At 46.2% G+C, this 26,596-nt stretch overlaps 1 protein-coding gene across 1 annotated transcript; it reads right to left on the bottom strand.

The window, feature by feature from the left end:
• Window positions 1–15,114: 15,114 nt before the first annotated feature.
• LOC146189938 (uncharacterized) lies at window positions 15,115–24,331 on the bottom strand. Its single transcript, XM_084603350.1, has 4 exons — window positions 23,900–24,331; window positions 20,527–20,696; window positions 19,053–19,302; window positions 15,115–16,254 (listed from the first exon to the last, which is right to left on the bottom strand). Exons 1-4 carry the CDS (start codon window positions 24,212–24,214, stop codon window positions 16,135–16,137), a joined length of 855 nt encoding a protein of 284 aa, XP_084459476.1. The 5' UTR covers window positions 24,215–24,331; the 3' UTR covers window positions 15,115–16,134.
• Between the last annotated feature and the right edge of the window lie 2,265 nt (window positions 24,332–26,596).

The following is a 26,596-nucleotide window of genomic DNA, read 5'->3' as shown; positions in this document are numbered from 1 at the left end:
TGACATCCCAAACTGGACGTATCTCCTTCTTCTTCCGTGTCTCTTCTTTCTTCCACATAGAATGCTGACGCATCCCCCCAGTGCGGGTGCCGAAGTTATCTCAAACGCCTTTACTTGTCGATACGTCTGGTGCTTCATATTTTACATCGAAAATACCCATGGAAGTATGATACGCCATTTCATGTCGATCAATACCTTAGGGTGTCTAAGTAAACCCTCACTGCACAGCTTTTTATGTTCCTTAGCTATACGGTGCAAACGAAAGGCAAACCTTAGAATAATGATTGTAAATATTTGACCATTCTTTGCAGTATTTGAACAAAATCTGAGAGTATTCCATAGTTACCTAAATAAAATTGACATCAAAGAAAAATGACCCTGTAACCATTGCTGGTTCTAAGCGGATACAGCCGTGCTCTTCCTGCATTTTAAATGTTGCTTTTCTGAATGACCGGAGACGTGACTTGATAGAGATCACTGATTTACTCTAGAAAGAACCTGCGGGAAGAGTTTCTTTTCTGTCAGCTCACAAAGGTCAAGTGACAATGGGAGCATTTGGTGCGACAGATGACTGCAGAAACGGGAAGTCACTGGCACCTATCGGTCGACATAAATCACAGTCCACCGACTAAAGTGAAAGGGCAAACCTGTTGTTGCTGGCAGAATACCTGCCAAGAGTTTCCGGTAGCAGAACTTTATAATCATAGCCGCAGTAACAGTGAGTGCCTCCTCATAAAGCTATGTGCTAATTAAGATTATCAAAAAACATATTTTGCCGAGGAACTCCCTTCTTGATATCCTAATGCACGGAACTTTAGAAAAGGCCGCGACAAAGTCATATTTCGAATGTCGTCAACAACACCCTAACTCCATCAGCCACACAGGGTACGGAAAACCGCGTCCTACGTTGTAACTATTACTCGAGGAATGGGACATCCCCGTCGATAAGTGCTCACTAATATCTACTACCCCCAAAAGCCTCACAGATCTTAGCACATCACACTGGCCACGCTTCTTTGCACCAACATTTTTAGCGCAGGTCAAGAACACTACATGGGTATGCAGTGCAGATACAAGTGCCACTCGAACCCAGCGCAGTTTGTCAGCCGGAACTGGAAGACTACGCGACGGGAAAGGATCTTTATTAGCGAGAATATCGAACTTCATGATAGGCTTGTACAGTTTTAATAAACATCAAGTGGACAGGACCACCTTCGTGGGTAAGACTTTTTTTGGAAAGCGCATCAATTGGAGCGCTTGAGAAATTAGTTGTTCGAAATTACTTTGGACATTCTGCAACAATTTTCTTCATAATACTCTCCATCTATTAACATACGGCCGCCATAATGGGTGCCACATATGCTTGTAGACGTTATAGAAAATAAGTAACCGATTTCAATTACTGTTACTCCGTCTAAAATGTAACTGAGTACAAGGGCCAACTCCAGCCCAGAAAAAAAAACTGCACAAAACACTAACAAAAGACTAATCATTTACTACTTCCGCTACTCTTCTTCGAACTTTATTACCGTGACAGAATCTCACTCAGATTAGTTTGGGCTGCTTGCTTGAACATTTTTACACGTGTTAACTCCAAAAAACTGGTGTTTTCAAAGTTGTCGTTGCTAAATTTGCAACGTTTTCTCTTGAGGACATCAGCCGCTACACTAACGCTCTCTCAAAGAGGAGCACAAGAGGGCAGTGCGGAGTTATACTCTACACGAACCACCTTGCGCACTCGCTCGTAATGGTGCAAAAGCTTTGATGCCTCTTTGTACACCCTGCATGAAGCCCCGCGCTCTTTATTGTTGCGCTGTGGCAAGGGAGTGGAGGTAAGGCCGCTGTATAACTGAAAACAAAAAAACGCCTGTAGGCATATTCTCAGGAATGCCAGACGCGGCTTAGTATTCTGAACATACTATTTATTTATTTATTTATTTATTTATTTATTTATTTATTTATTTATTTATTTATTTATTTATTTATTATTTTATTTTATTTATTTATTTATTTATTTATTTATTTATTTATTTATTTATTTATTTATTTATTTCAGATACCTCAAGGGCCCTTGGGTGAGGACTTTACATGATGGGTGGGCAATCAACCTGGTGTTAATAAAACAATGTATGCAAATCAAGGACGATGCTGCACTGGCAAAAAATTATTTATACCTGCCCACATTCCTTCTCAACTTCTTCCATGTACACCTAACTTCGCCCTTCACTGTCCTCCCAGTAATCTAGGAATTATTTTTCTTTCTTCAATAAGAGAACGGAAGGCGTACTAACACATTGCTCACCAGCCACAGTTATCGCCCAGGCTTCAAAAAGCTCTCTCGTCAACTTATTCTTTTCCAAAACTTCTACGTTATGGTCACTTTTCTTTCTTGCATAAGTTCCAGTCATTGCAGTGCACCGAAAGGTGGTTTCAGACTTCTCCGATATTGCAGTGGCAATACCGTTTGTCAAAATGACGTTTCGTACCTTCACAGTCAGTTCTTGGATGCTCAGGTACTTCTCAACAAAGAACAAAAGCCTAGGCGAGGTGTGAAATCAAAGAACTATTTCAAAAACTATTATTTGTCTTCCTATTGCCTCTAAGCGTACTGTTCATCCCCATTTGGTTCAGCCGAAGAAAGTATCGCCGCAGACTCTTACGTCCCAGATTGGTTTTGGCCTACATAGATTTTCAAACTTTCGTGAGGGCCTCTAAGAACAGCATTAAGAACGTATGGGTATTTAAACATGTCCATATATAGCATGTTCACTGAGGAGCCCTGGTGGGTGGAACACAATAGCTCATAAATTCCACAATTCATGGTTTATGTTTGTACTTTAATAATGTGCAATAAACAGGAACAATGAGTACTGAAAACGGGTTCCCAGGCATGAAACATTAATAATTAGTTCTAACTTGCGAACTAAATACTAATAAGCGCAAAAAAAAATCATTTTTCAACCTGCCTATGACAATGCTATCCTAACTTGGTTCCTTAATCTTCTATCAGCTCTGAAACCAAAGGCTAACGCTGCAAGGGCATCAAACAGATATTAAACAATGCGATATACCTTATTTCATTTCAGTTAACGTCAGTTCTCGGCGCCGGAAAAACATGTGTAGAAAACCCCCAGTGCTGGTGGTGAAAACGTTTATTGCCTCTTAAAAGAAAGCGGAACACTAAGCCTGACAACAAGGCATGCCTGAGGGGAAGAACACTAAGCCTGACAACAGGGCAGCGAGACTGCCCTGTTGTCAGGCTTAGTGTTCTTCCCCTCAGGCACACTAGGTGGAGTCCCTAGTATAGGACCCCAGTAGCTGCCGCTGCTGCCATTGCTCGTTCGACCACTCCCTTTTAGTCTTTAAGGTAGGAACAAGCGAGAAGGGTAGCCTCCCAGTCAGACCAGATGGGATTTGCCTTGAGTGTAAAGGCAGGGCTGGAGAGGCACGACCACGCCCTGTGGTAGAGGTGTGATGACCTTTGCCCACAGTGCGGGCACTCCCCCGAAAAGGCAGGGTGAAGGCGCTTTAGCGACGCCAGGCACATCATGGAGAAACAGGTGTTCCTCCGCTCTCGTTCATCCTTTACACGGGGGGGGGGGGGGGGGGGGGGATGAACGAGAGTTATCTGCCTTAACATGTAGGCCGGCATGGCCTCCACTTCTTCTGAGGAGGAGAAGCAGGGGGGGGGGGGGGGGGGGAGAGATGTACGATTAGAGAGCGCGCGGGTATCTTTTTTTTTTTTTTTTTAAGTGTACAAGGTTGAAGGGGGCGCAGAAAAAGGTCATTTCTCGTGGGGTTAATAAGTATCCAAAAATTCACTTGCACACGTCTGATTTCGTGTTACGAGCATAAGGAATATTTACAGCAGAAAACATATAAACTAGCAAAGCAATTGCACAGACCTGACGGAAACTTGAGCGATAAACAATAGATGGCTCATATATCTCTAACTCTTAGGACTTCCTGAGTTTTCAGTCGCTGGGTTCATCAGAAACATGTTGAAGTCAAAGCTGCGGCATTGTCGGCAGGTATAAAAAGGTTGCACTGCTACTACTGATCTACAGCGTTACCAGCCTGTAGTTCAGTGGTAGCCGTGGAGCAAAGCACTTATAACCATGAGGATTCTTCTGCTCACTGCAGTCGCAGTGGTTATACTGCAAGCCACATCAACAGGTAAGGCACCTCCACTGCGCTGAATATTTAGTTTTTAATTGAGAGTGATTCCTTTTATCAGCAGGTCCTTCATTTGTCTTCAGAAAATAGGCGGGAAATTAAGTCACGTTTTAGCACAACGCATGCAATGTCACAAAATCCACTTACACGAGAGTGGCATATGCGTCTGTGAGTGCAGGCGCAAAAAAAGATGGTTAATTTAAATTTTCAGCAGACTTACGCAATCGATAATTTTGAACAATGAGGCCAGATTACCCTGGCAATAAATAATAAAAATTAGAAAAGGTTTCCGCTAACAATACCATTAAGACTGAGCGAGGATACCGCCATATATTATGAATAACCATTCAACAGTTTTGACCGTGAAAAGAACAAGACAAGCGCTACTTACGTTAATTAAGGAATTACGCTAGGTTACAAGCTTTCATGATATTAAAATCACATAGGCGCTGAAGTCGTGGGGGCAATTCTTTAGCTTTCACCCACCACATCAAAAGTTCGCAACTACTGTTAATAGAACAGAACAGAATGAATAAAAGATAAATATTAGAAATCAGCGCCTAAAGTCGTAAACTTGAATGTCTGGACATGCAGTCACCCAGGGCTCAAGCCAGCCAACAGATAAGAACACCACAACCAGCCAAACTGGCAAAAAAGGAGTCAGTAAGAACACCAGCCAGCCACAGGGATTCGAATGCAGCCAGAACACCAGCCAGGGAGCCACTAACAACATAACACAACCACAAGGGTCTACAGGCAGCCAGAACGCCAGCCAGCCACACAGATCCGCAGGCAGCCAGAACACCAGCCAGGGAGCCACCAACAACATAACACAACCACGAGGGTCTACAGGCAGCCAGAACGCCAGCCAGCCACACGGATCAGCAGGCAGCCAGAACACCGGCCAGGGAGCCACCAGTAACGTAACACAGCATCAAGGATCTACAATCAGCCAGAATGCCAGCCAACCACGAGGGTCTACAGGCAGCCAGAACGCCAGCCAGCCACACGGATCAGCAGGCAGCCAGAACACCGGCCAGGGAGCCACCAGTAACGTAACACAGCATCAAGGATCTACAATCAGCCAGAATGCCAGCCAGCCACACGTATCCGCAGGTAGCCAGAACACCAGCCAGGGAGCCAGTAATAACGCAACACAACCTCAAGCAACTACAGCCAGCCAGAACTGCAGTGAACCACAAGGATCTATAGGCAGCCAGAACACCAGCCAACCACACGGATCCGCAGGTAGCCAGAACACTAGCCAGGGAGCCATCAATAACGTAACGCAACCACAAGGATCTACAGGCAGCCAAAACGCCAGCCAGCCACACGGATCCGCAGGTAGCCAGAACACCAGTCAGGGAGCCACCGATAACGTAACGCAACCACAAGGATCTACAGGCAGCCAGAACGCCAGCCAGCCAGACGGATCCGCAGGTAGCCAGAACACCAGCCAGGGAGCCACCAATAACGTAACACAACCTCAAGGATCTACAGCCAGCCAGAACGGCAGTGAGCCACAAGAATCCGCAGGCAGCCAGAACACCAGCCAGGGAGCCGGCAAAAACGTAACACAACCCCAAGGATCTATAAGCAGCCAGAACACCAGTCAGCCACTCGGATCCACAGGTAGCCAGAACACCAGTCAGGAAGCCACCGATAACGTAACGCAACCACAAGGATCTACAGGCAGCCAGAACGCCAGCCAGCCACACGGATCCGCAGGTAGCCAGAACACCAGCCAGGGAGCCAGTAATAACGCAACACAACCTCAAGCAACTACAGCCAGCCAGAACTGCAGTGAACCACAAGGATCTATAGGCAGCCAGAACGCCAGCCAACCACACGGATCTGCAGGTAGCCAGAACACTAGCCAGGGAGCCACCAATAACGTAACGCAACCACAAGGATCTACAGGCAGCCAGAACGCCAGCCAGGGATCCGGAAAAAACGTAACACAACCACAAGGATCCACAGGTAGCCAGAACACCAGCCAAGGAACCACCACTAACACAACACAGCCTCAAGGATCTACAGCCAGCCAGAACGCCAGCCAGCCACACGGATCCGCAGGTAGCCAGAACACCAGCCAGGGAGCCACCAATAACGTAACCCAACCACACGGATCCGCAGGTAGCCAGAACACCAGCCAGGGAGCCACCAATAACGTAACACAACCACAAGTATCCACAGGTAGCCAGAACACCAGCCAGGGAGCCACCAATAACATAATACAACCTCAAGGATCTACAGCCAGCCAGAACGGCAGTGAGCCACAAGAATCCGCAGGCAGCCAGAACACCAGCCAGGGAGCCGGCCAAAACGTAACACAACCCCAAGGATCTATAAGCAGCCAGAACACCAGCCAGCCACTCGGATCCGCAGGTAGCCAGAACACCATTCAGGGAGCCACCGATAACGTAACGCAACCACAAGGATCTACAGGCAGCCAGAACGCCAGCCAGCCAGACGGATCCGCAGGTAGCCAGAACACCAGCCAGGGAGCCACCAATAACGTAACACAACCTCAAGGATCTACAGCCAGCCAGAACGGCAGTGAGCCACAAGAATCCGCAGGCAGCCAGAACACCAGCCAGGGAGCCGGCAAAAACGTAACACAACCCCAAGGATCTATAAGCAGCCAGAACACCAGTCAGCCACTCGGATCCGCAGGTAGCCAGAACACCAGTCAGGAAGCCACCGATAACGTAACGCAACCACAAGGATCTACAGGCAGCCAGAACGCCAGCCAGCCACACGGATCCGCAGGTAGCCAGAACACCAGCCAGGGAGCCAGTAATAACACAACACAACCTCAAGCAACTACAGCCAGCCAGAACTGCAGTGAACCACAAGGATCTATAGGCAGCCAGAACACCAGCCAACCACACGGATCCGCAGGTAGCCAGAACACTAGCCAGGGAGCCACCAATAACGTAACGCAACCACAAGGATCTACAGGCAGCCAGAACGCCAGCCAGGGATCCGGAAAAAACGTAACACAACCACAAGGATCCACAGGTAGCCAGAACACCAGCCAGGGAACCACCACTAACACAACACAACCTCAAGGATCTACAGCCAGCCAGAACGCCAGCCAGCCAGACGGATCCGCAGGTAGCCAGAACACCAGCCAGGGAGCCACCAATAACGTAACACAACCTCAAGGATCTACAGCCAGCCAGAACGGCAGTGAGCCACAAGAATCCGCAGGCAGCCAGAACACCAGCCAGGGAGCCGGCAAAAACGTAACACAACCCCAAGGATCTATAAGCAGCCAGAACACCAGTCAGCCACTCGGATCCGCAGGTAGCCAGAACACCAGTCAGGAAGCCACCGATAACGTAACGCAACCACAAGGATCTACAGGCAGCCAGAACGCCAGCCAGCCACACGGATCCGCAGGTAGCCAGAACACCAGCCAGGGAGCCAGTAATAACGCAACACAACCTCAAGCAACTACAGACAGCCAGAACTGCAGTGAACCACAAGGATCTATAGGCAGCCAGAACACCAGCCAACCACACGGATCCGCAGGTAGCCAGAACACCAGCCAGGGAACCACCACTAACACAACACAACCTCAAGGATCTACAGCCAGCCAGAACGCCAGCCAGCCAGACGGATCCGCAGGTAGCCAGAACACCAGCCAGGGAGCCACCAATAACGTAACACAACCTCAAGGATCTACAGCCAGCCAGAACGGCAGCGAGCCACAAGAATCCGCAGGCAGCCAGAACACCGGCCAGGGAGCCGGCAAAAACGTAACACAACCCCAAGGATCTATAAGCAACCAGAACACCAGTCAGCCACTCGGATCCGCAGGTAGCCAGAACACCAGTCAGGGAGCCACCGATAACGTAACGCAACCACAAGGATCTACAGGCAGCCAGAACGCCAGCCAGCCACACGGATCCGCAGGTAGCCAGAACACCAGCCAGGGAGCCAGTAATAACGCAACACAACCTCAAGCAACTACAGCCAGCCAGAACTGCAGTGAACCACAAGGATCTATAGGCAGCCAGAACACCAGCCAGGGAGCAGGCAAAAACGTAACACAACCCCAAGGATCTATAAGCAGCCAGAACACCAGTCAGCCAACAAACGGGACCACTAGCCAGCCAGTAGGAACGACAACCAATCAGAATTCCAGCCAGCCATCTGACCACGGCGCTAGTCAGTCAACCGAAATGGGAGGGAGCCAGAGCACCAGCCAAGGAACCAGTGAGCCCGAGAGTGAGTCAGCCATTAATTAGGATCACCCCAATGACGCAAATTCGGTTATGGAGAGCCGGGTAACTGCTGTGGTTTTGTGCGTCTTCTTCAATGCATTTAATAATGCCTTTGTTGTTAGAATGACTTTCCCTTTGCGACCGGAGCGAGGCTTCAACTTTCCGGGTTAAAGCTAAGTACTGTTGCGCGTTGGTTGGTTTTTTGGTTGCCGGTTTGTTAATTAGAGGAATATGAGAGAAGCCTTCGTCCTGCAGGATATAGTCCTGCTGACGGGGATGATGATGATAACTGTTACGCGAGCTTAAACACGCCGCCCAGAGAGAGTAAAGGTACTAAATCACCCCATTTTCATACATATTGTTATAATTATTTCACGGTTGGAGCTGGCACTGGGATTTAAAGCATCGTGTTGTGGCAGCAAATTCGTCTTCGTCAAAAACAGTTGGCATTAATATTATAGTTTACAATGCTTCAATATGTGTCAAAGCCAGAACAGCAGCTTGGGCTTGTTGGTTATTCATCTTCAGGTAACAGTGCGCTGTTACCTGAAGATGTGTCAAAGGGCGACTGGAAAGGAAGCTGCAATTAACCGTTTAAGGTCAGGAGGATCAAATTACTCGCATGGCGGCGGAACGTCTCTAAACACTAATGTAGTACATCAAAAGACAGAATATAGCGGGAGAAGTGGCACTCCAATCATTACTGGAAATTATTGAAATTAAAATTATTGTGTAGTTAACAACTACACGATATTTTATCTAACTTTACACCAGGAGAATGTTCAGTTTAAATGCTGTAACTTTTTATCTTTCAACTTGGTAGAGCTCTGTTTTACTTCCCAGTAGACGTGACAATAGGTTTAGTGTCATGAAAAGTAGGGATTGGTCTAACAGTCATAGGTGAAAAGAGAACGATGTGTATGCACAGGTGCACTTTGTTAATGGGCGGTGTGTCGGCTGTTTTGTAATTCACTGTGTTGGATACCCAAATCACACAGCATCTGCCGAATACGAGAACTTCACACAGCTGCTCATTTACACATTCAGTATCGCCCTAACTAACCAAATATCACAGCTACCGGAATAGCGAGCAGCTAAACGTTTGGCAAGAGGACATGGTAGTGCTCCCAATTTATCGTTTTTATCAACGTCATGTATATGTTTGGTCAATGGTTATCCTGGCACTTATACCAATAAAGCGAGCAAGGCTATCACAGGTAAGAATTACACTTTCCCTGCTCTCTAGTAATAGTTTCAGCTTCGGTGGTGTCGTTACGGCCCGACTGCTCAAAAGCAGCGCATGGTTCTTTGGCTGTAAAGTCAGAATGGAATTCATCAGATATCGGCGCAACGCTGTGCCCAGATATTTATTTGGAATCAAGGGTGTTCATAATAGGTAGCGCACAGTAAAATACTCTAGTCGCAAATACAACATACCCCAATAATTCCTTCCACGCGTACGTAAAGGTGCTGTGTTTCAAGACTGTACGTTATTTTCATAAACAAAAATGGGAACTTGTTCAGTGCGATTCCCGACAGAGTATTAATAAAAAAACCCAAGAACTATTTTCTTCGGGTAATACAGATTCAGAGAAAAAGTGTTTTCAACAAGTCTCCAGCATGAGAAAACGTTTATATTCAGTGGTACGAAAGCAACCCATGTTTTCTGCCATATTCCAATGTGCAGGTAGTTGAGACAACTAAAAACGTAACATGCTGAGCTTCGACCTGATTGAGAAAATGAGACCAGCTGCAAACCTACCATGTGTTCCCATTCGTGCAGATGCTCATAGGCATCGTTAAGTACGTTTTATACACCATTTGACTCTGCGCATGAGTGGCAGCCACCAGGACAGCCACAGAACCAACGAGTAGAACAGGAGTCCAAATTTTTATAGCCTTCAGCACTGTCGTTAGCCGTTAACTCTGCATCTGCAATGCCAGAAAAAAAAATCGCTTACGAACACGCAAGTGTTACAAAAAGGAAAATTTGGAGGCTTCTATGCTTTAGGTCCAGTATGAATTCGGTAAATTTTATTCTTCAATAAAGGCAACCGTTTCGGTAGATGAAAAATCAGAAAATGCGTCAGTGCAATTCCTAATTGCAGAGCGATTCGTACCGTCACCTTGCATAATTCGATCGTCGTTTTGTGTGGTGACATTATTCACCAACGCTCCTGAAGGGACGAATAACTTGAAGTGAAAGAGCTGTCTGGTAATTATACGTCTTGGAGACTGTAAATTCGGCACCGATATAGCTTGCATTATTGACTACATAGACTGGCGGCCGCAGATGTTTTCCTTTCTGAAGCACTGCTTCGTCTCTCTTAGCAACCATGCTATCCCAAACCGAGTTTTGCGTAATAACGCTTGTCTTCTCTGTTTTCTTCGTACAGCGAGGAAGGACTGCGAGAAAGGCGAGGAGTACAAGCAGCACCAAAGCAGCACCTGTGCCGAGCTCAAGTGCGGAGAGTCCAAGGAAAGAAGGCGGTTCTGCTCGAAGGACAGAGTCAGCGGGTGCTTCTGCAAGGATGACCACTACCGGAGGGAGTCCGACAACAAGTGCGTGCGCAAACACAAGTGCTGACGAAAGTCACGACGCCGACCGCGTCGCCGTAGAGTTGACCCGTTCTACCGTAGCATTTGAATAAAGGGGGAACCTTCGGTATGTTCGCAGCACTGGACTCAGTATATTGTTGTTGCCGTTGGTTGTGTTGCCACGGAATGTTCATAGCGATGCCTGCTTTACTTTGAAGAGCAGTGACAGATTGTTTTGTTTTGTTTTTTTCCTATTGGTAGAAATCGATTCTTTTTTATATTTTATTCGATTATGTTGGAAAAAATTCGTACATATTGCCAACAAAGCCGGCCTTGAAAACGGAGCGTTCTTTTTCACCACATTTTTTTTTAACTTCTTCTACAATACTGAAAAGACCTTGGTGATTGGGGTCTGAAAATAAGTCATCGTGGTGCCCTGGCCCGAAGGATTCGTGCGCAAAAACTCGCTTCGCACACCGAAACTCGTTGACACAAGTACGCAATGATGATAAGACCTATGTTTAGTTTTTTTGCGCTTTCTGGGTTGTAAAGACTTGATTTTTAGCTTCAGAAGATTCTTAGTCGTTACATAAGGGCAATATTTCGGCACATAAAAATCTCGATTTCAACTCAGTGCACATTGAACATCGTCGTGTTCATAAACTTCCACATGCGTCACTCCTACATTAAGCCTATAGGTAAACACGCAATACAAATACGCTACCTCACTAAAGACAGAGACGGCAGCCGTGACAGACACGCAGCCGAAACCATCGAACAACGAGAATTCAGACTATCCCGTTGCCGAGAAGCTTGCCAAGCATGAAAGCGAGCTTGGATCGATACGGCAGCAGCGACTGCGGCTGCGGCCGCTGACTTACGCTCGTGGAACTTGTTCACTGAGAGTTGAACCTCTTACATTTTAAGCCGAAAGTCTTTCTTGGCTAATGTGCGGTGAGAAAGGGAGTATCCGCAGGAAATGTCGGCACGGACTGCCACAAAGAAACAATTTTTTTCTCCATCGGGAATCGAACCACTATCCCTCTGATCCCCAGCAGAGCGCGCAAAGCATTGCACCACGGCGGGAATATTTTTCTTTATTGCGTGGAAAAACTTCTGAACAATAGAAACTAAAACAGTTCATGCCACATATCATCGGGCTGCTGCGGCGTTAACGTGAGAAACCAATCGTAATACTCCTTGTCTAGCGAGCGCATGAAAACAGTACTGACAATGACGATGAACTTAATGATAATGATGATAGCCGGAATGGAAATAACGCTGAAGTTAGTAATAACGATAATGATGTTAGTAGCGACGACAGTGATTTAAATTATAACTATGATAGTAGCGGTAGTAATAATGATGATGATAGTAAAGATGAGAATGACGAAGCAGTTAGCAAGTCTCGCCCGCTAAGTGCAGTCCTGGGTAAAAGTTATCAGGATGTGGATATCATTATTCCCTAATGGTCAGTGCGCAAGCATTTTAAAGCGAAAGTACCCATACGCTCACCACCACCGACCAAAACAGCATAGCATTTCAAGAATCCAGCTACCGATATGACGCGGTAGTCTCACGCAGTGGCCAGCAAAGCTGATACCTTTGCCTCGGCCTAAACTTGAAAGTCACTAACGGTGAATTCAATTTTGAGTGGCTGCGCGAAGGAGGCTTCACAGCCATCTCGGTGAAATCCAAGTATGCCCGTTGTAATTGTCTTGCATTAAAATTAAGGGATCTGTACCGGCGAAAAGAGCTTCATAGGCCACAGTGGAAGCCGGCCGGCAACACTTAACCTAGTATTAGTGCTTCTGTGGCGACAAGGCGACAGCAGAATAGAATTGCTTCCATAACACAGCTGTCTCCACACTCCTGGGTGAGCGAACAAACCTCGGTGCAGGGAGATCCCGGCCGTCTTGTTCGTCGTGGGCCTTGACGCTGATCGGAGTCAGACCCAGACTCAGTGCGGCTGCCAGGAGTTGCAAGACCTCGAAGTGCGCTGCGCGTGAACATTTCAACGGCAGAGGCAGGCTTTTCTTTTCTTTTCCCTCCAGTGAAGGGCAAAGTCTCGAGTGATAGAACCAAAATTATCCCTTTCGAGAGAATTCGCCGAGGTAATTAAAAGCTACGATCGAAGATGGCAGGGTCACGCGTGTAGAAGAAGAACGCTTAAGAGTTAGTTATGGTGTGACAGTACACCTTATTTCACAGAAGTAATGGTCGGGGTGAAGATGCGACACGGCAGCACATTTGTAAGAGCTGCTGGGTCTTACAGCGACTGCAAAAAGCGCTCACTATACGCTGCCCTCAAGCACCGATTAATATGTCTTTCTTCAATGTAAAAAGATCTGCAGACATTGGTAAATGGTTTTAATGCTAATACAGTCCGTTCAGTGGACGGCTAAGAGACCTCTCCCCTATCCTGTACCGGACATTGCAGGACACACACATTTTTGGCACCTATTACGCACACGAAAAAAACAGTGCACGGCCAGGTGCAATCACACTGAGAATCATAAATTACGCATTTGAGTAGATGTTCCGGCAGCGTATTGCCACCCCGAAAACTCCAGCAACGGAAGCGCCGGGTTCGTCCCTAAATAATAAAACAACAAAGGGAAGTCAATAAAGCCATATGTTTGTTGAGTATAAAATGCAGTACAAAAACTAAGAAGCATTCGCAAGAAAATAGTTTGCTGGATTAAAATTGCTTGCAGTAATCCGCTGATCCTGCCAGTTGCTTCCGTCGCGCCATCTTTTGTACATTGAATCAAAACGAAGAAGTCCGCAACGGATTAACACTACGTACCTGAGCTCTAAAACATGTGTTCGAATCCTCTGTGTGCAATTTTTTTTTTAATTCAGAACATTCAAATAAATTACATATTTTTTGGGGGGTGTGTTCCCCTTTAGGTTGCATAAAGCGATGTTTTTGATTCTTAACAGAAGTAAAACCAGCCGTGAACACAGCCAGGAGGTGACGGTATGACAACGGTTACACTAAGAAATTACCTTCACCGTAATCAATTCTTTCCTTCACTGAGTGTATGTTGCCTTTAGGTTGCGTTCAGAGACAGCTCTCGGCAACAACCGCCGTTTAACTCATTGAGAGACAAGCAGTGGGGAGAAAGTTGCGGAATCCTACCGCTGAAAAACGGAATTACGCCGCGCCGATATTCAAGTTAACTTATCCAACGCAGCAAAGATGGCGCGACGGACGAAACTGATGTATTAAGCTCTCTACTGTAAGTAACTTTAATCCAGGAAACTCTTTTTATTAATAGTGCTCTTCAGTTTCCGTACTGCATACTCAAAGCTTAAACTTGTTTCATTTTTGAGTGACGTACCCGGCACTTCCGTTGCTAGTTTTCGAGGAACGGCAATACGCGTGCCGGCCATGCATGTGCAGCACAGGCGGTAAGCATAATGCCACGAGGAAAGAGCTGCTTGCACCGTCAGTATCACCATCATATCGCAAGCATTCTTTTTTCAGCTTTGTTTCAAACGCATGGGTCAAGCTTTAATGAGTTCGCGTTACTCCACTGCTTGCTGATAATCTTTTAAATGGCTACCCGAAGTCATCGCTGATCTCCATTAATAAAAAAGGCTTCTAAGAGTTGATCACATTTTGAAAGCTGCCGCTGAACCCTAAGCAGTGTTGACAGTACACTTCCGACGTTTGGCGGGGGCACACCGAAATGCACAACTCGCCTCCATTTCTTCAAACTAGCGTGGAGGCATGTGCACAGAGAGGAAACTAAAGTAAAAATATTTTGTCAGATTTCTTGGTTGGGGAACTGGTTCATGCCCACTATTTGTTCTGCCTACATGCAAATGCTTCCTACGCAAAATTAGTTGCAGCAGCCACCTTGCCTTCCTATGTCATCTTCCCATAACTATATTGACAGTTATCAAGTGCTCATTGCGCGTCGTCAGCCGAAATGTCGAGGTAGCCTCTAAAAAAACCGCAACTGTTTGAGCGTCGTCAGCCGAAATGGACCGCAACTGTCAAAGAGGCCACGCTCTGCGCCTCGTCAGCGGAATAATCTACGTAGCGTGCAACATTACCGCAACTTTCTAAGAGGTCTATCGCCAATGCATAAGCAAGGACTAGCTCCGGAAAGGGGCTGAAAAAGTGAAATCCTAAACGCTCATCGTCCACAGGAATGCCTGAACGTTTAATTTCTATCATTGGTTTGACTATAGCTAGGCAAAAAATGTTTATTTGTCCGCATAAATATGGGTTGTGACATTTCAAATCCAACACCAAGCGGATAACATAAAGTTTCAAAAAGCATTTCTCGCACAGACCGAGAAAAATCGTTCGCTTTTCAATAAAATTAAGAAACCTGAACCAATAATTAATGCTTTGCAATTGCAGGGGCACTATTTTAATGCAATAATAATTACAGCACGACAAAGAAAAGGAAGGGATAACACAAACGCAAGCGTAGCGTCTTTGTCTTTCTTGCGACATAAAAGTTTTGCGCACTATTCATAGCTAACTAATTAGTTTATCTGCAGTTTCTATTGATGTCTAAGCTTGTCCTATAGCTTAAAGGTCACATAAGTTTTGAGATTGTAGCTAATGCTTCATCAATTTTTGCTTTATTTAAAGTGGGTTGTTTGCGGTCTGTCGCACGTCAATCTCAAGTTTCTATCTCTGAAACTGCAAGGATTGAATTTCGCGTTATAATTCTTCGTGAATTGTTTTAACATTACCTTGCTATGAGCAATAAATGAAGTAATAAAAGTAAATTCTAGGACAATAAGAAGGTTTTTATACACATTGGGCATCACAATGGGAGTGTAAGTTGAGATCGTGTACTCTACCGATGTTCACATGTCAATTTTAAATAACTAAGACAATAAAATAAAAAAATATAAAACGATATATCTGGAGTAGTACAAACGCAGGTATGGCCAACATTCTCAGATCATGCATAGTTCTTTTGGTCCTGAGGAGACTGGAAAAAGATCACGAAATATCAAGGAGAAATGGTAATTAAACAATAAATAAGGGCTAATTGTCAATGCATCCACATTGCTACTCGTTTTAATCGCAAGCAGTGCTTCTTGCGAAACTATCGCTCAGTTATTCAAACTTGCAAGTATTTAAGTTATAATTAAAAAGCACTTTATGAGAAAGCGCCGAATTGTAGCCACCGCCACCGTGAGAGGCGGCTTAGCTGCCGGGCCTATACGCCGGGGAGGCATCCGCTGGCGGACTCTGGGTCAGCTTGGAGGGGGGCGACTCGACCATTGACGAGTGCTCCCTGGAGAAAACGTCAAGGGGCGGCGGCACCTGCGCCAAAGAAGCAAGGCGCACACGGAATGATAGTTAAATAGAAATAACTTAGAGATATCACTGCAGCAAATACATTGGGAGATGCCAAAGCATTAGTGCTACCGCGAAGTTTCTGGACTTTTAATTTTTTAGCTGTAATGTTTTATTTATTTGTACTAATTTTACCTTTGTTTGCATTATCTCAATTTTCATGCTATATCTTGTTTTGTTTTCATTTCTTACTTGCCACGATCATTCATTCTCATCATTGTTATTGTTATTTAACATTTTCACTCATTATCGTTATTTATTTCTAAATAGACTAATAATGCTGCCCATTAATAAAATAACTTACAATCGTTTCTTGTCTGGAAGTGAAAATCTCCCCTGCCTTATAAAACTGAATGACCGGTCCTGGCGACAAATTTAGTAGGATCGTCGATTTACAGAAAAACACAGCGACTCTAGAAATAGGATGTCTCATAAAACCACTTATACAATAATGTTTCATTTTCTACGTCATACTCCAGAAAAAAAAAATGCAATCGCCCAACGCACGTAGGTGCTGGAGACAACATCGCAACTCCAAATCTTAGTTCGCCACCTAGCGGACTTCAAGAATAACCGATGTCTGAGTTCTAAACTAGCAACCTGCGTTAGCAACACTTACTCATAAGCTGTAAAACGGCATCTTCGTTCGCGACTACTCATCACGACGTCGTACAACTCGCAAAAAAAAAAAGAAAGAAAAAAAAAGCGAACGCTGAAATCGATTTTCTGCGTTTCGTGCTATTTCAGTCTCGCTGTGAAGCCCGCGCAGTATCATTTTGCCGTATTCCGAGGAAAACAGACTTGGTATCCAGACGACCATCGTGGAGAAAACTAGAGCATAGAAAAAAAAAGAAAAATACTCCCGCGACCATGCTTGTTTGTTCGAACTGGTTCATTCAAGAGACTTCGGGCTGACTTCTTTCTTCCCGGTATCAAATTACCTTTCAGGGAGTGTCAAAGGAAGTACCTTTGCAAGACAAACAGAACCACCTTTGCAGGCTGCGAGGTTCGAAACTGGGTTTGGGCCCACTGCGAAAGAGGGGCGCGCAGCGGGGTTTACGGAGCTTCTCCCAAACGCACACCCCTGGAAAAGTCGAGCGCCAGGCCGGGGGACGCTTGTACCCATTTTTACCGGTGGGTGTCCGGCGGTGGGTTTCGAACTAACCACCTCCCGCAGCCGAGACGGGCGCTTTCAGACCTAATGTCGCGTCATCGTACTGCAATCGCGGTTTCGCCTAGCAGGGATGCAGCCCTAGACAATATAACTTGTCCTACAGCTCTCAGCAGTACATCGGGCTGTTTTTACATTTTCGTTCCTCGACGAGTAAGCCTTATGATTAACATTTCTGTGCGCTCCAGCAACTGACAGTCGAATGGCCACATGTTGAAGCGAACGAGAGCGCCTATTTGGGCTGCTGTAATGGAGGGCAAATAGGCAGAGAGCTGACTTCGGAGGCAGAGTTATCGCTGGGCGGTAATTTTAGGATCACACCTCCAAACACCACCTTCCCACTTCCGACCACCTATCGCTTACTTCCCAAACCACTATTTTTCGAGCTCACCAGGCTCACAACGGTCACTACCCTGTAAGTTGGTGCTAGCGCAAACAACTGCATGAATTATCCTCAATAAACAGCTTACCTAATTTTATTTTACCCGCAAAGAAATTACAATAAAAAAAGCACTGCGTGAGGACCGCTTGTTCCACTGAATACCGCGGTGTCTATTGTTGACGCGGCTCACACCTTCTCCTCTTCATCTCCAGAACGCATCAAAACATAGTTTCGAAATGTAGGTTGCTAGAGTGTAGGTTGCTATGGCAGCGGCTAATGACGTAATTTGCATTAATGACGTCACGAAACAACTTAGCCTATCAATCGACCGCAAACACAATTCTTGTGCTCGTCTTGGCTAATCATATGAATGTACTCAGAGCACTAAGTCCCTTTATTGTCGATTGAGATTTCTCCCTACACTCCTTTTTCCTCCATAGATCGATGACGAAAAATAGATAGCCAGAATAGGCAGAATTTCTCTTTTACTCCCATCTTCGCTTTTATTTGTAAGGGATATCACACTAAGATGCATTGTGTAGTCGAATGGAATTATATAGCAGGCGCCGATGCCTCTCAAAGCAGATCCTCCAAGCAGTGGCTTCAGCCTGTTTAGAAAAACGGCAAGCCGCATTGTACTCACTATCCAGCTACAATGCCGCGATAGCAGGATGAACGATCACACCATCAGTGGTTTGACTGCCTCCTTTGAGGAGCGATTCGTTTGTTTAGTTTTATTGCGAAAGCAATACTACTCTATGTTTCGAGCCTTCAGCGTGGCGCGGCCGGTAGCCACGTATTACCCACGTGACGCTGTGACGTCACATCCCACGTGATACTATGTGGGCTGGCAGGAGCTGCCAACTTGGGTCTTTCGTTTCACATGGGACGGTTACGTCAGAATCAGCCTGCTAGGACCTTGGTATTCACGTTACCCCTATGGCCACTAAGGCACATTCATACGGCTTGGTTAAAGCGGGGCTTTATATATGGGCTGAGGAAGAAGAAAGAAAGAAGAACGCTCGGTCACCCGCAGCTAATGCTCTCGCTCAATATTTGGTTCAGCAGCATTGAACCCTTGTAATTTTTTCCTTTGTTTTTGCGCGTGTGTATGGCAGCTCGCGGAGGGGAAGGGGGGGGGGGTATGTGACTATGTAGGATATGTCGAAACGAATAGTTTCCCTCAGCGTCTATAGTTGGACGTGTGCTTACCTTGGGTACGTCGACGACGTAGCGCGTCGAGCGGTTGGAGCGCTGCGAGCTCCTCGAGTTTGTGGATGGTCTCCGGATAAGGAGGGCGGGGACTAAAGGCGGCTCCGAAGACGACGAGCTCTTGGTCGCGCAGGGGGGCGAACGCTGTACGGAGTCCCGCCTCGAGTGGAGCTTCGAGACGCCTTCCGGCCCCGACTTGCTGACGGAGGTGCGGCGCCGCTTGGACTTCCTCTTGAGACCGCTCGGCTGACTACGATGAAAGAGGCGAAGACGCAGGATATTTAGGCAAAAGGGAGCAGCAATAAAATGCAAACACACCTCGGCGACATCTAAGAGTCAGTGTAGTCAAGGGCTGGTGAGCAGCGTACTCCTAGCAGGCAAATAGCAGAAATAGCGAATTGGGGCTTGAGACACATGCTTCGCAGTTGAGTGCACCCCACTCTGCCGATCATGATGATGCTTATGGTGGTTGTGGTCATGGCCCCTGAAGATCGAGTGTAGCTTCAATAGCGAGGATGATCAGCCTAGTAAAGCGTGTGCCGCAGACATTTACGCCCAATACAGACTTACAACCCCTGCCGAATGTTTCGAGCACGACGGATCTGCTTCTGAGCCACGTACACAGCGTACCTAGTAAAGCAAATTTAGTACTATGGCACTTCTAAAGGAAGCAACATTTTTTTCTCATTCCTCTTTAATTGAGTAGGACTTCCACAAATGCCTTAGAAGGCAATCTTCTGAACTCAAAACTCTTGACAAAGATGGCGCATGAAACATACCCTAATAAAGCGCATTGAAGTTTGACCACAGGGTTTTCAAATCCAGAGAAACGCCCTTGTACTGTGCCAACTGCTATGACGTAGCTAATTTCTCTTGCACAAACCAACTTTCAAAACGCACGAATGCTCTAAGTTCATCTGGTCATTTTAGTTCTACAGCTTCGCTATTTAAATTTAATTTGAATTTATTCAGCGAATGACGAAGCCACTACCCGCAACGAGGCAGAATTCTCGCAGATATAGACGGATGCTTCACAGGGATGCAAAGTTATGACGTGAGATTCTTGGCTTTGCAAGCATTCAAGTGTGGGGAACCAATCGATGGCTGCCAGAGACAATTTCATTTATATCAATAAAAACATCTATCGCACTAAAAGCATTACATCTCACATTGATAAGAATCACGGCGGAGTGGCTGAAGTCAAGCTATTCTCCTGCAGCATTCTCAGCTTTCCGGTCAAAATTTGATAAGCACTGACAACTGCAGCTTTTAATCGCAATAATACCGTCAATGTTGCCGAAGTATCCTAGACTGCACGTACTCGACATGTTCACAGTGTGGATCATAATGTTGGAGTGAGGTTTAAATATCTCTTTTTGGCACTTAAAGCCTATAACACTGCTGACTGATCTCTGAACAGAGACTGCCCGAGAAGAAACTTGCGAGCCCGAAGAATGGGATTCACTGCGCGTACCTGAACTCAGAGGGTGCGGCGTCTAAGGGAAGCTTGCTTGTGGCGCCGACCGCAGCGCCCTCCTTCTGGTCGGGCTGCGCCTTCGGGGATGACTTGGATTCGGCCATGGTCTCGGCGCTTCCTGCCGTCGCTACTCCACCCGGCGAGGATGAAGCGCTCCCCGCAAAAGCCTTGGAAGCAGACAAATGTCAAGACGGACTTTGAAGCATTCGTCGAATTACCATAATTCATTACTAATATATTCTTGCGGAGATCACATTTGTGTTGTTAATGTACTTTTAGGTGCTAGAACTGTCAGTTCGAAGTAATCTAAAGTAGAGTGGATCGGTACTTTTCTTTTCTTTTTTTTTTTTTTTTTTGGGGGGGGGGGAAGACAGGGGGTAGTTTTGTAAGTCTGCACCATGCAGGGTCATCTCTACCCGCGAGCGTGCGCAGCCCTTTGCAGGGAAGTATAGTGCTGAAACCATCCTACAGAGACCATATACTACAAAACTACCACAACTAAACATAAATGTACGCACTACAGTTGTTACTTTTATTTCGGGCTTTTTCCGGAATTATCTTACCGGTTTCCTAAGGAAGGCAAGCATACCAGGAGGCGGCTGAAAGTTGGGTGGGCGGATGGTATTATGAAGTTTACGGGTATAAAGTGGATGCAGCTGGCACATGAGAGGGCTGGTTAGAGATTATGGGACAAGCCTCGCCCTATAGTGGGTGTTGTCACGCTGCTGCTGATGGACAAATTTGTTTCGAATGAAAAGAATGCTGCATACGTAAATCTCGTATAGCCATCTAACTATTTTTAAATGGAACACGACCCCATACAGCGGCCCAGTGCTGCATTTTCTTGGCGACTGTGGGTAATTGTTGACGTTAGCCTTACGAAAACTTAGGTGAGGGGTGCTATTGAGATTTTGAAATTCACACACGTGTATTGGGCAAGTTACTCTACTGCCTCCTTTTTACCGTAAGTAGATGAGAGGACTCCCTGCTTCATGCAAGTACCGCGGTATGCGAAACCTTTGAAAGGGAGATATAACTGCAATAGGCTTCAGTAAGCATGCCGTCCTATTGCAAGCACAAGTACAAGAAGCCCGAAAGCACCTCACGAGTCTTAACCGCTTCATCATCTTTGCTACCCAGAAGGAGTGTCGCACGAAGCACTCATACTCCCCTACTGCGCTAACCATACGAACATCTCACCTGCTTGCCCTGAAAATTGGTGCGGCTGATAACTTAGTTAACGGCACAAAGAAACACCTGAGATATCCATGCAGGTACAATGATCTGTAATGACTATTCATAGATACCAAGCGCAACAGAGGCATGCACACCTTTCACGTTGGCACATGCGGTAGCGTCGGACTTGCAGCAGCCATAAGCAGAGAAGCGGCTGCTCGTGAGCCTAATATAGACGTGTCGTTAAACTTGGACCTAGATTTAATTCTGATTATGTGCGGAACTGCGATAGCATAGTCTCATTTTGCGCCCTGATGCACTGACAGATGTAACTGCACACAAATCATTTTTTTTTTTATTTGTCTTTACCCGTTTTTCACATCAGTTCGTTTTACAGCAGCGCTTACAAATCTAGACCTTTTCGGAACAGTTGTCGCGATCAGTAAAGGTTCGTAATTTACATTCCATATCCCGAGCCGCAAAATGGCAATGATGGGTCCTCCACTAGAGATATGATTACCGCCTTGTAGGCCGCTAAGTGGCATGATTTACATACGATATACTTCCGGAATTTCACATGCGGGTAAAGCGTCATCAGTATATGCGTGGCGATTTGTTGAGGTATATACAGACACGTTCATGATGTACCCCTGGACACAGCCAAAATGCGGTTTCCGACTAATGCCCAGCACTCCACAGCGCTCGCCCGTGTTACATTACGAGAGCACTTCCCAAGAGCAGCAGGTGGGGCGCCCGCTTCTTCGCACGTTTTCTTTTCCTTTTAAATCAGTCATTTGGTATTTAATAATGTAATTACTATTACTTTTCTTTTCTCTGTTCACCTCTTTGTGGCCAATTTTTATGTATACATTTATCTATATTTTCCATTTTCATGTTACCTTAATTATTTTCCATAGACCGGTATATTATATTTTCAGATTTCAGAATTCAGTTTTTTTCTTTTTTTTGTGTGTACGTAATGTACAGCTTTCTCCCAACCGATTCGGACAGAATTTTATTCTATAATTTCATCGTAATGGACGTCTTCTCAAGCTGTCAAGGATTTTATGCGTGATATTTTGTGTTTCTTTGTGCCTCCATTAGTTTCGTATTCGCGACGTTTTTCAATACTATTTTTTTCTCATTTCATTGCAGACTTTGGTAACCGCTTTATATACATATATTTATTTTTTCTAGGCTGAAGTGTGTTTCTCATATTCACTTATATTTTTTGCGAATTGGCTAATCCTTAATGCACAATTTTTATTTTTCTGTTCTCTCTTCTTTTGCAGTTTCTGGCTACCCACGGACATTTTCTTCTCTGCTTCCTTCTTTCCTGGACTTCTTTATCTTTTTGTGCTTTTCTTTCGCTTTTTCTCTCTTTCTTTATCCTTTTTCCATTTCATATATCTATCTATTGTAACTGGGCAGTTGTGATCTTTGTTTCCTTTTGTATCTTTAATGTACATTTTTTACATTTTTATGTCTATGTTTTTTTTTTTTCATCTAAATTATTATTTTTTTTATTTTGGGCGTTTAGCTCCTTTTCTTTTATCTTAAATTGGATTAAGCCTGGCAAAGCTTTGCTCCCTCTCTCTTTCTTTTACATTTTTTTTCGTCATATTCTGAGAGGAATAATAAAAGGTAAAAGGTGTCCGGAGCCGGCGCGATCGCTTCTTCAGCTGCTTAGTTCTTTTTCTCCATGGACCTGCTTCTTCTTCCTCTTCTTCAACTTATTCTTCACGGATTCCGCTAAGTGAACTAGAGTCAGGTCTATAAGAGTCTAACCTGGCTTAGCAAAACATCATAACCAAACATCATAACCGAAGTTTGTAAGATTTCGCCTGCATAACCGCTGTTTTTCGATACTGTGCAGAACCAAATAGCCACGCAATTTTGGAGCTGGGTGCTAATTACAAAGACCTTGCGCACTCGGATATGCGAACAGCGTAGTAAAACGAGTTTTAAAGAAAAGAATTGGGCACGTTCGTAAATATTGATCATGGACAACAGCGCTGAGAACACGAGCAAGGAACTAGAGGGACCAGACAAGCTCTTCCCTGTCTTCCCTCTGTCCTTGCTTGCGGTGCTGTTTTGCACCGTGTTAAACGAGCACCTTTGATAAGGAACCATGCACGGTAACACTATGATAGGGTCCTCACAATGCGTGCGAGGTTATATTGGTTATATTTACCCCGGGCGACGCAGCTGGCGGTGTGGCGACAGCGGATGCTCCGGCCTCAACGACGCCCACCAGCGGCTGAAGGACGCGTTCCGCACTAGTCTGCACCGCGCTGTCCTTGCGACAAACGCCTGCGGCCGACACAGTGTCCGCGGTACTGGGTGGCTTGAGGCTGGGCTCGCCCATCGTCATCGTCTCCTGGTCTCGCATCAGGCGGCCCCGGCGCAGCCATCGCAGCAACGCCCATACCAGCACGGCTAACAGCGCACCGAAGACGGTGAACATCACGAAGGAGAGGGTGTCGCGGAACGGGTCCCCCTCGTCCATGCTGAAGATCGCAGCTTAGTTCACGGCGTTCGGTCGAATGAAATGAAGCGCCCGGCTCTAACGACCACGAGCTCTTCTTCTTGGTCTATTTCCTCGTGCAGAAGGGCGCGCGCTTCATATTTCTTTTGCTAGCTGCTACTATTCCATGCTCGTACCCATGAGTAGGACTGACCACGAAAGAAATGAAAACCTGATATTGCCGGTCATAGCACGGGAACAGAAAAAACAACGCTAAAGAAGCGCTGATTTCAACAAATATAAATGGGAGAGAAGAGCATAAGGTGGGTTTTTAATGAAAAAAACTAGAGACAGCCGGATATAGGTAAAAAGAAAGAAAACAGTATCAGCATCCTGCCAGGTAGTCCTTCCAGAGGGAGAACTGTATTTTGTGGGCAACGGAGGGAAGTGCCTGGCGGCTGTACAAGAGTTATGTAGCACTAAACAAGCGTAATTATCGAATGGCCGAAGGCTGTGTGGAAAATGTTCGCAAAAGGACAAACTGGTTTCTGATGGAGAAAATGGCATAATATGTACTCGTTTAAATTGCGAGGTCTCAGTAACAAGCGAAACGTACATACGTATACGCTTTTTTTCTTTCCCTGTTGCGGCCCAATGAGGCATTGTAAAAATTCGCCCGGCCATAGAAAAAGCATAGTGAAAGAAAAAGAAGCTTACTTGATGGCCTGGAGATGAAATGAAATGAAATCAATTATAATATGTCACCTACGACGAATTCTGGCCAATCCCCCACTGTGGGTATGTGCCATTATAACGAGGGAGAAGAAGAAGATCGTGCTGCTGGTGTAGAGCGGACGCTACGTAATTAACATGAATGAAGCCACGATCTTCGAGTTTACGCTCATATTTTTTCTTATCTTTTGTTTCAAAGCTCGGAGATATCAATGTTGGCCAGGGCCACCTGCCACATTTCATTTTATCAAAGATCTGCGCGCTTCCGGCAATTACGCTGCCTCATTCTTTCTGTAACTGCTTGCATCGCGACATAGAGACAGGGCCATATGTGCTCGGGGAGCACGTTACCGTCTTTTCGTTTAGATCTCTAGCCTCGCACTAACGGATATGGTCTGACAGTGAGTTATGCACGCCGTCACGAAGCCTATGCGCGGTTGCCGTTGCTCGCTCGAGTGACCTATATATATGTTGAATTTGAAGGCATGCGGAGAGCTTTGCCGCAATTACGGCTTCACTGCACACATCGTCTCGCTGCCGAATGCACCTACGGAGCTGCCTGCATCTAGCTGTACGGAGCATTCAACCGGGATAGCGGTGGCGAGGCCAGTCACCGTGCACCTCCGGCTGCAGCTAACGTACATGGCGAGAAGACGCAAACGCGCACCGAAGCGTGGCCTTGTGGTAGAGCATCCGCCTCGTGTTCGGGAGGTACCAGGTTCGATCCCTGGTGCCGCCGGGTACCCACCGACTTTTCAATGGGTACAAGCTTTCCCCCGGCCTGGTGCTCCGCTCTTCGGCAGAAAATGTTTGGGAAACAGTAACTATTTGAGACCTATGACCCCTTTCCGAAAAATTTCACCCAAAAGAGCCGAGCAACAGGCCGGGGGAAAGCTTGTACCCATTGAAAAGCCGGTGGGTACCCGGCGGCACCAGGGATCGAACCTAGTACCTCCCGAACACGAGAGGGATGCTTTACCAAAAGGCCACACTTCGGACTACAGCAAAACACTGACCTCTATAGTTTGCAGCCCGCCTTCCCACCGTTGGCCTGGCGGAGACGCGGCAACTCCACCGAGCCACACATCGCCAGTTTTTCGCAGACGAGCACCTAGCTCGGTCTGGCCTAACATGTATTGCGGCGTCAGTCAGCATCTGCCTCTGCCTTCCAGATAGGAGCCCTGGGGCGGGCACTTCCTGTTCGCGCCGCTTCTACGGAGTCCTGCGAGTGCTTTCGACACGGCATCGCTTCTTGTGGCTTGTGTACATTTACTTCACGGGCAATGCCCATCATCCCTACGGAGACAACGTTGCCTTCGGCGCACCAAGGAATTCTGCGAGGGCGCCATCAGCGCGATCCTCGTGCAACATACTGCAACACATATCTGCCTCAAGTTTACAAAAGCGAGCAAACGCCTGCACTGTACACTCAGGCGCATGCGGGCCAGTTGAAGGTGGAGATTGCCCTGGCCTGGCCTGCTCCGCTCTCTTCTTCTTTTTCTTCTAAAGTTCTCTCCTCGGCAGTTGCGTTAACATAGAAAAAAAAAAAAAAAAAGAAATAAAACGCCGACTATGCCGCCGCAGTTGTAGTGCCACAGACTACGTGATTATCACAGGCGCTGAGGACGGAGAACAGCAGTCTCTTATCGGCTTCAGAATCTGAACCTTATTAATCCTCTCAAAATATGACAA

This window comes from Amblyomma maculatum, chromosome 5, assembly GCF_055883805.1.
Source record: "Amblyomma maculatum isolate TAMU_Amacu chromosome 5, ASM5588380v1, whole genome shotgun sequence".
Taxonomy (NCBI): Eukaryota; Metazoa; Arthropoda; class Arachnida; order Ixodida; family Ixodidae; genus Amblyomma; species Amblyomma maculatum.
This window is presented reverse-complemented; position numbering and strand designations above follow the sequence as displayed.

Coding starts and splice junctions, on each gene's coding strand:
- LOC146189938 (XM_084603350.1), bottom strand. CDS start 24,214: ATGGACGAGGGGGACCCGTTCCGCGACACCCTCTCCTTCGTGATGTTC. Junction 20,697..23,899: donor CGCCAGCTGCGTCGCCCGGG/GTAAATATAACC, acceptor TCTGCTTCCAAG/GCTTTTGCGGGGAGCGCTTC. Junction 19,303..20,526: donor GCCGCACCCTCTGAGTTCAG/GTACGCGCAGTG, acceptor CTTTCATCGTAG/TCAGCCGAGCGGTCTCAAGA.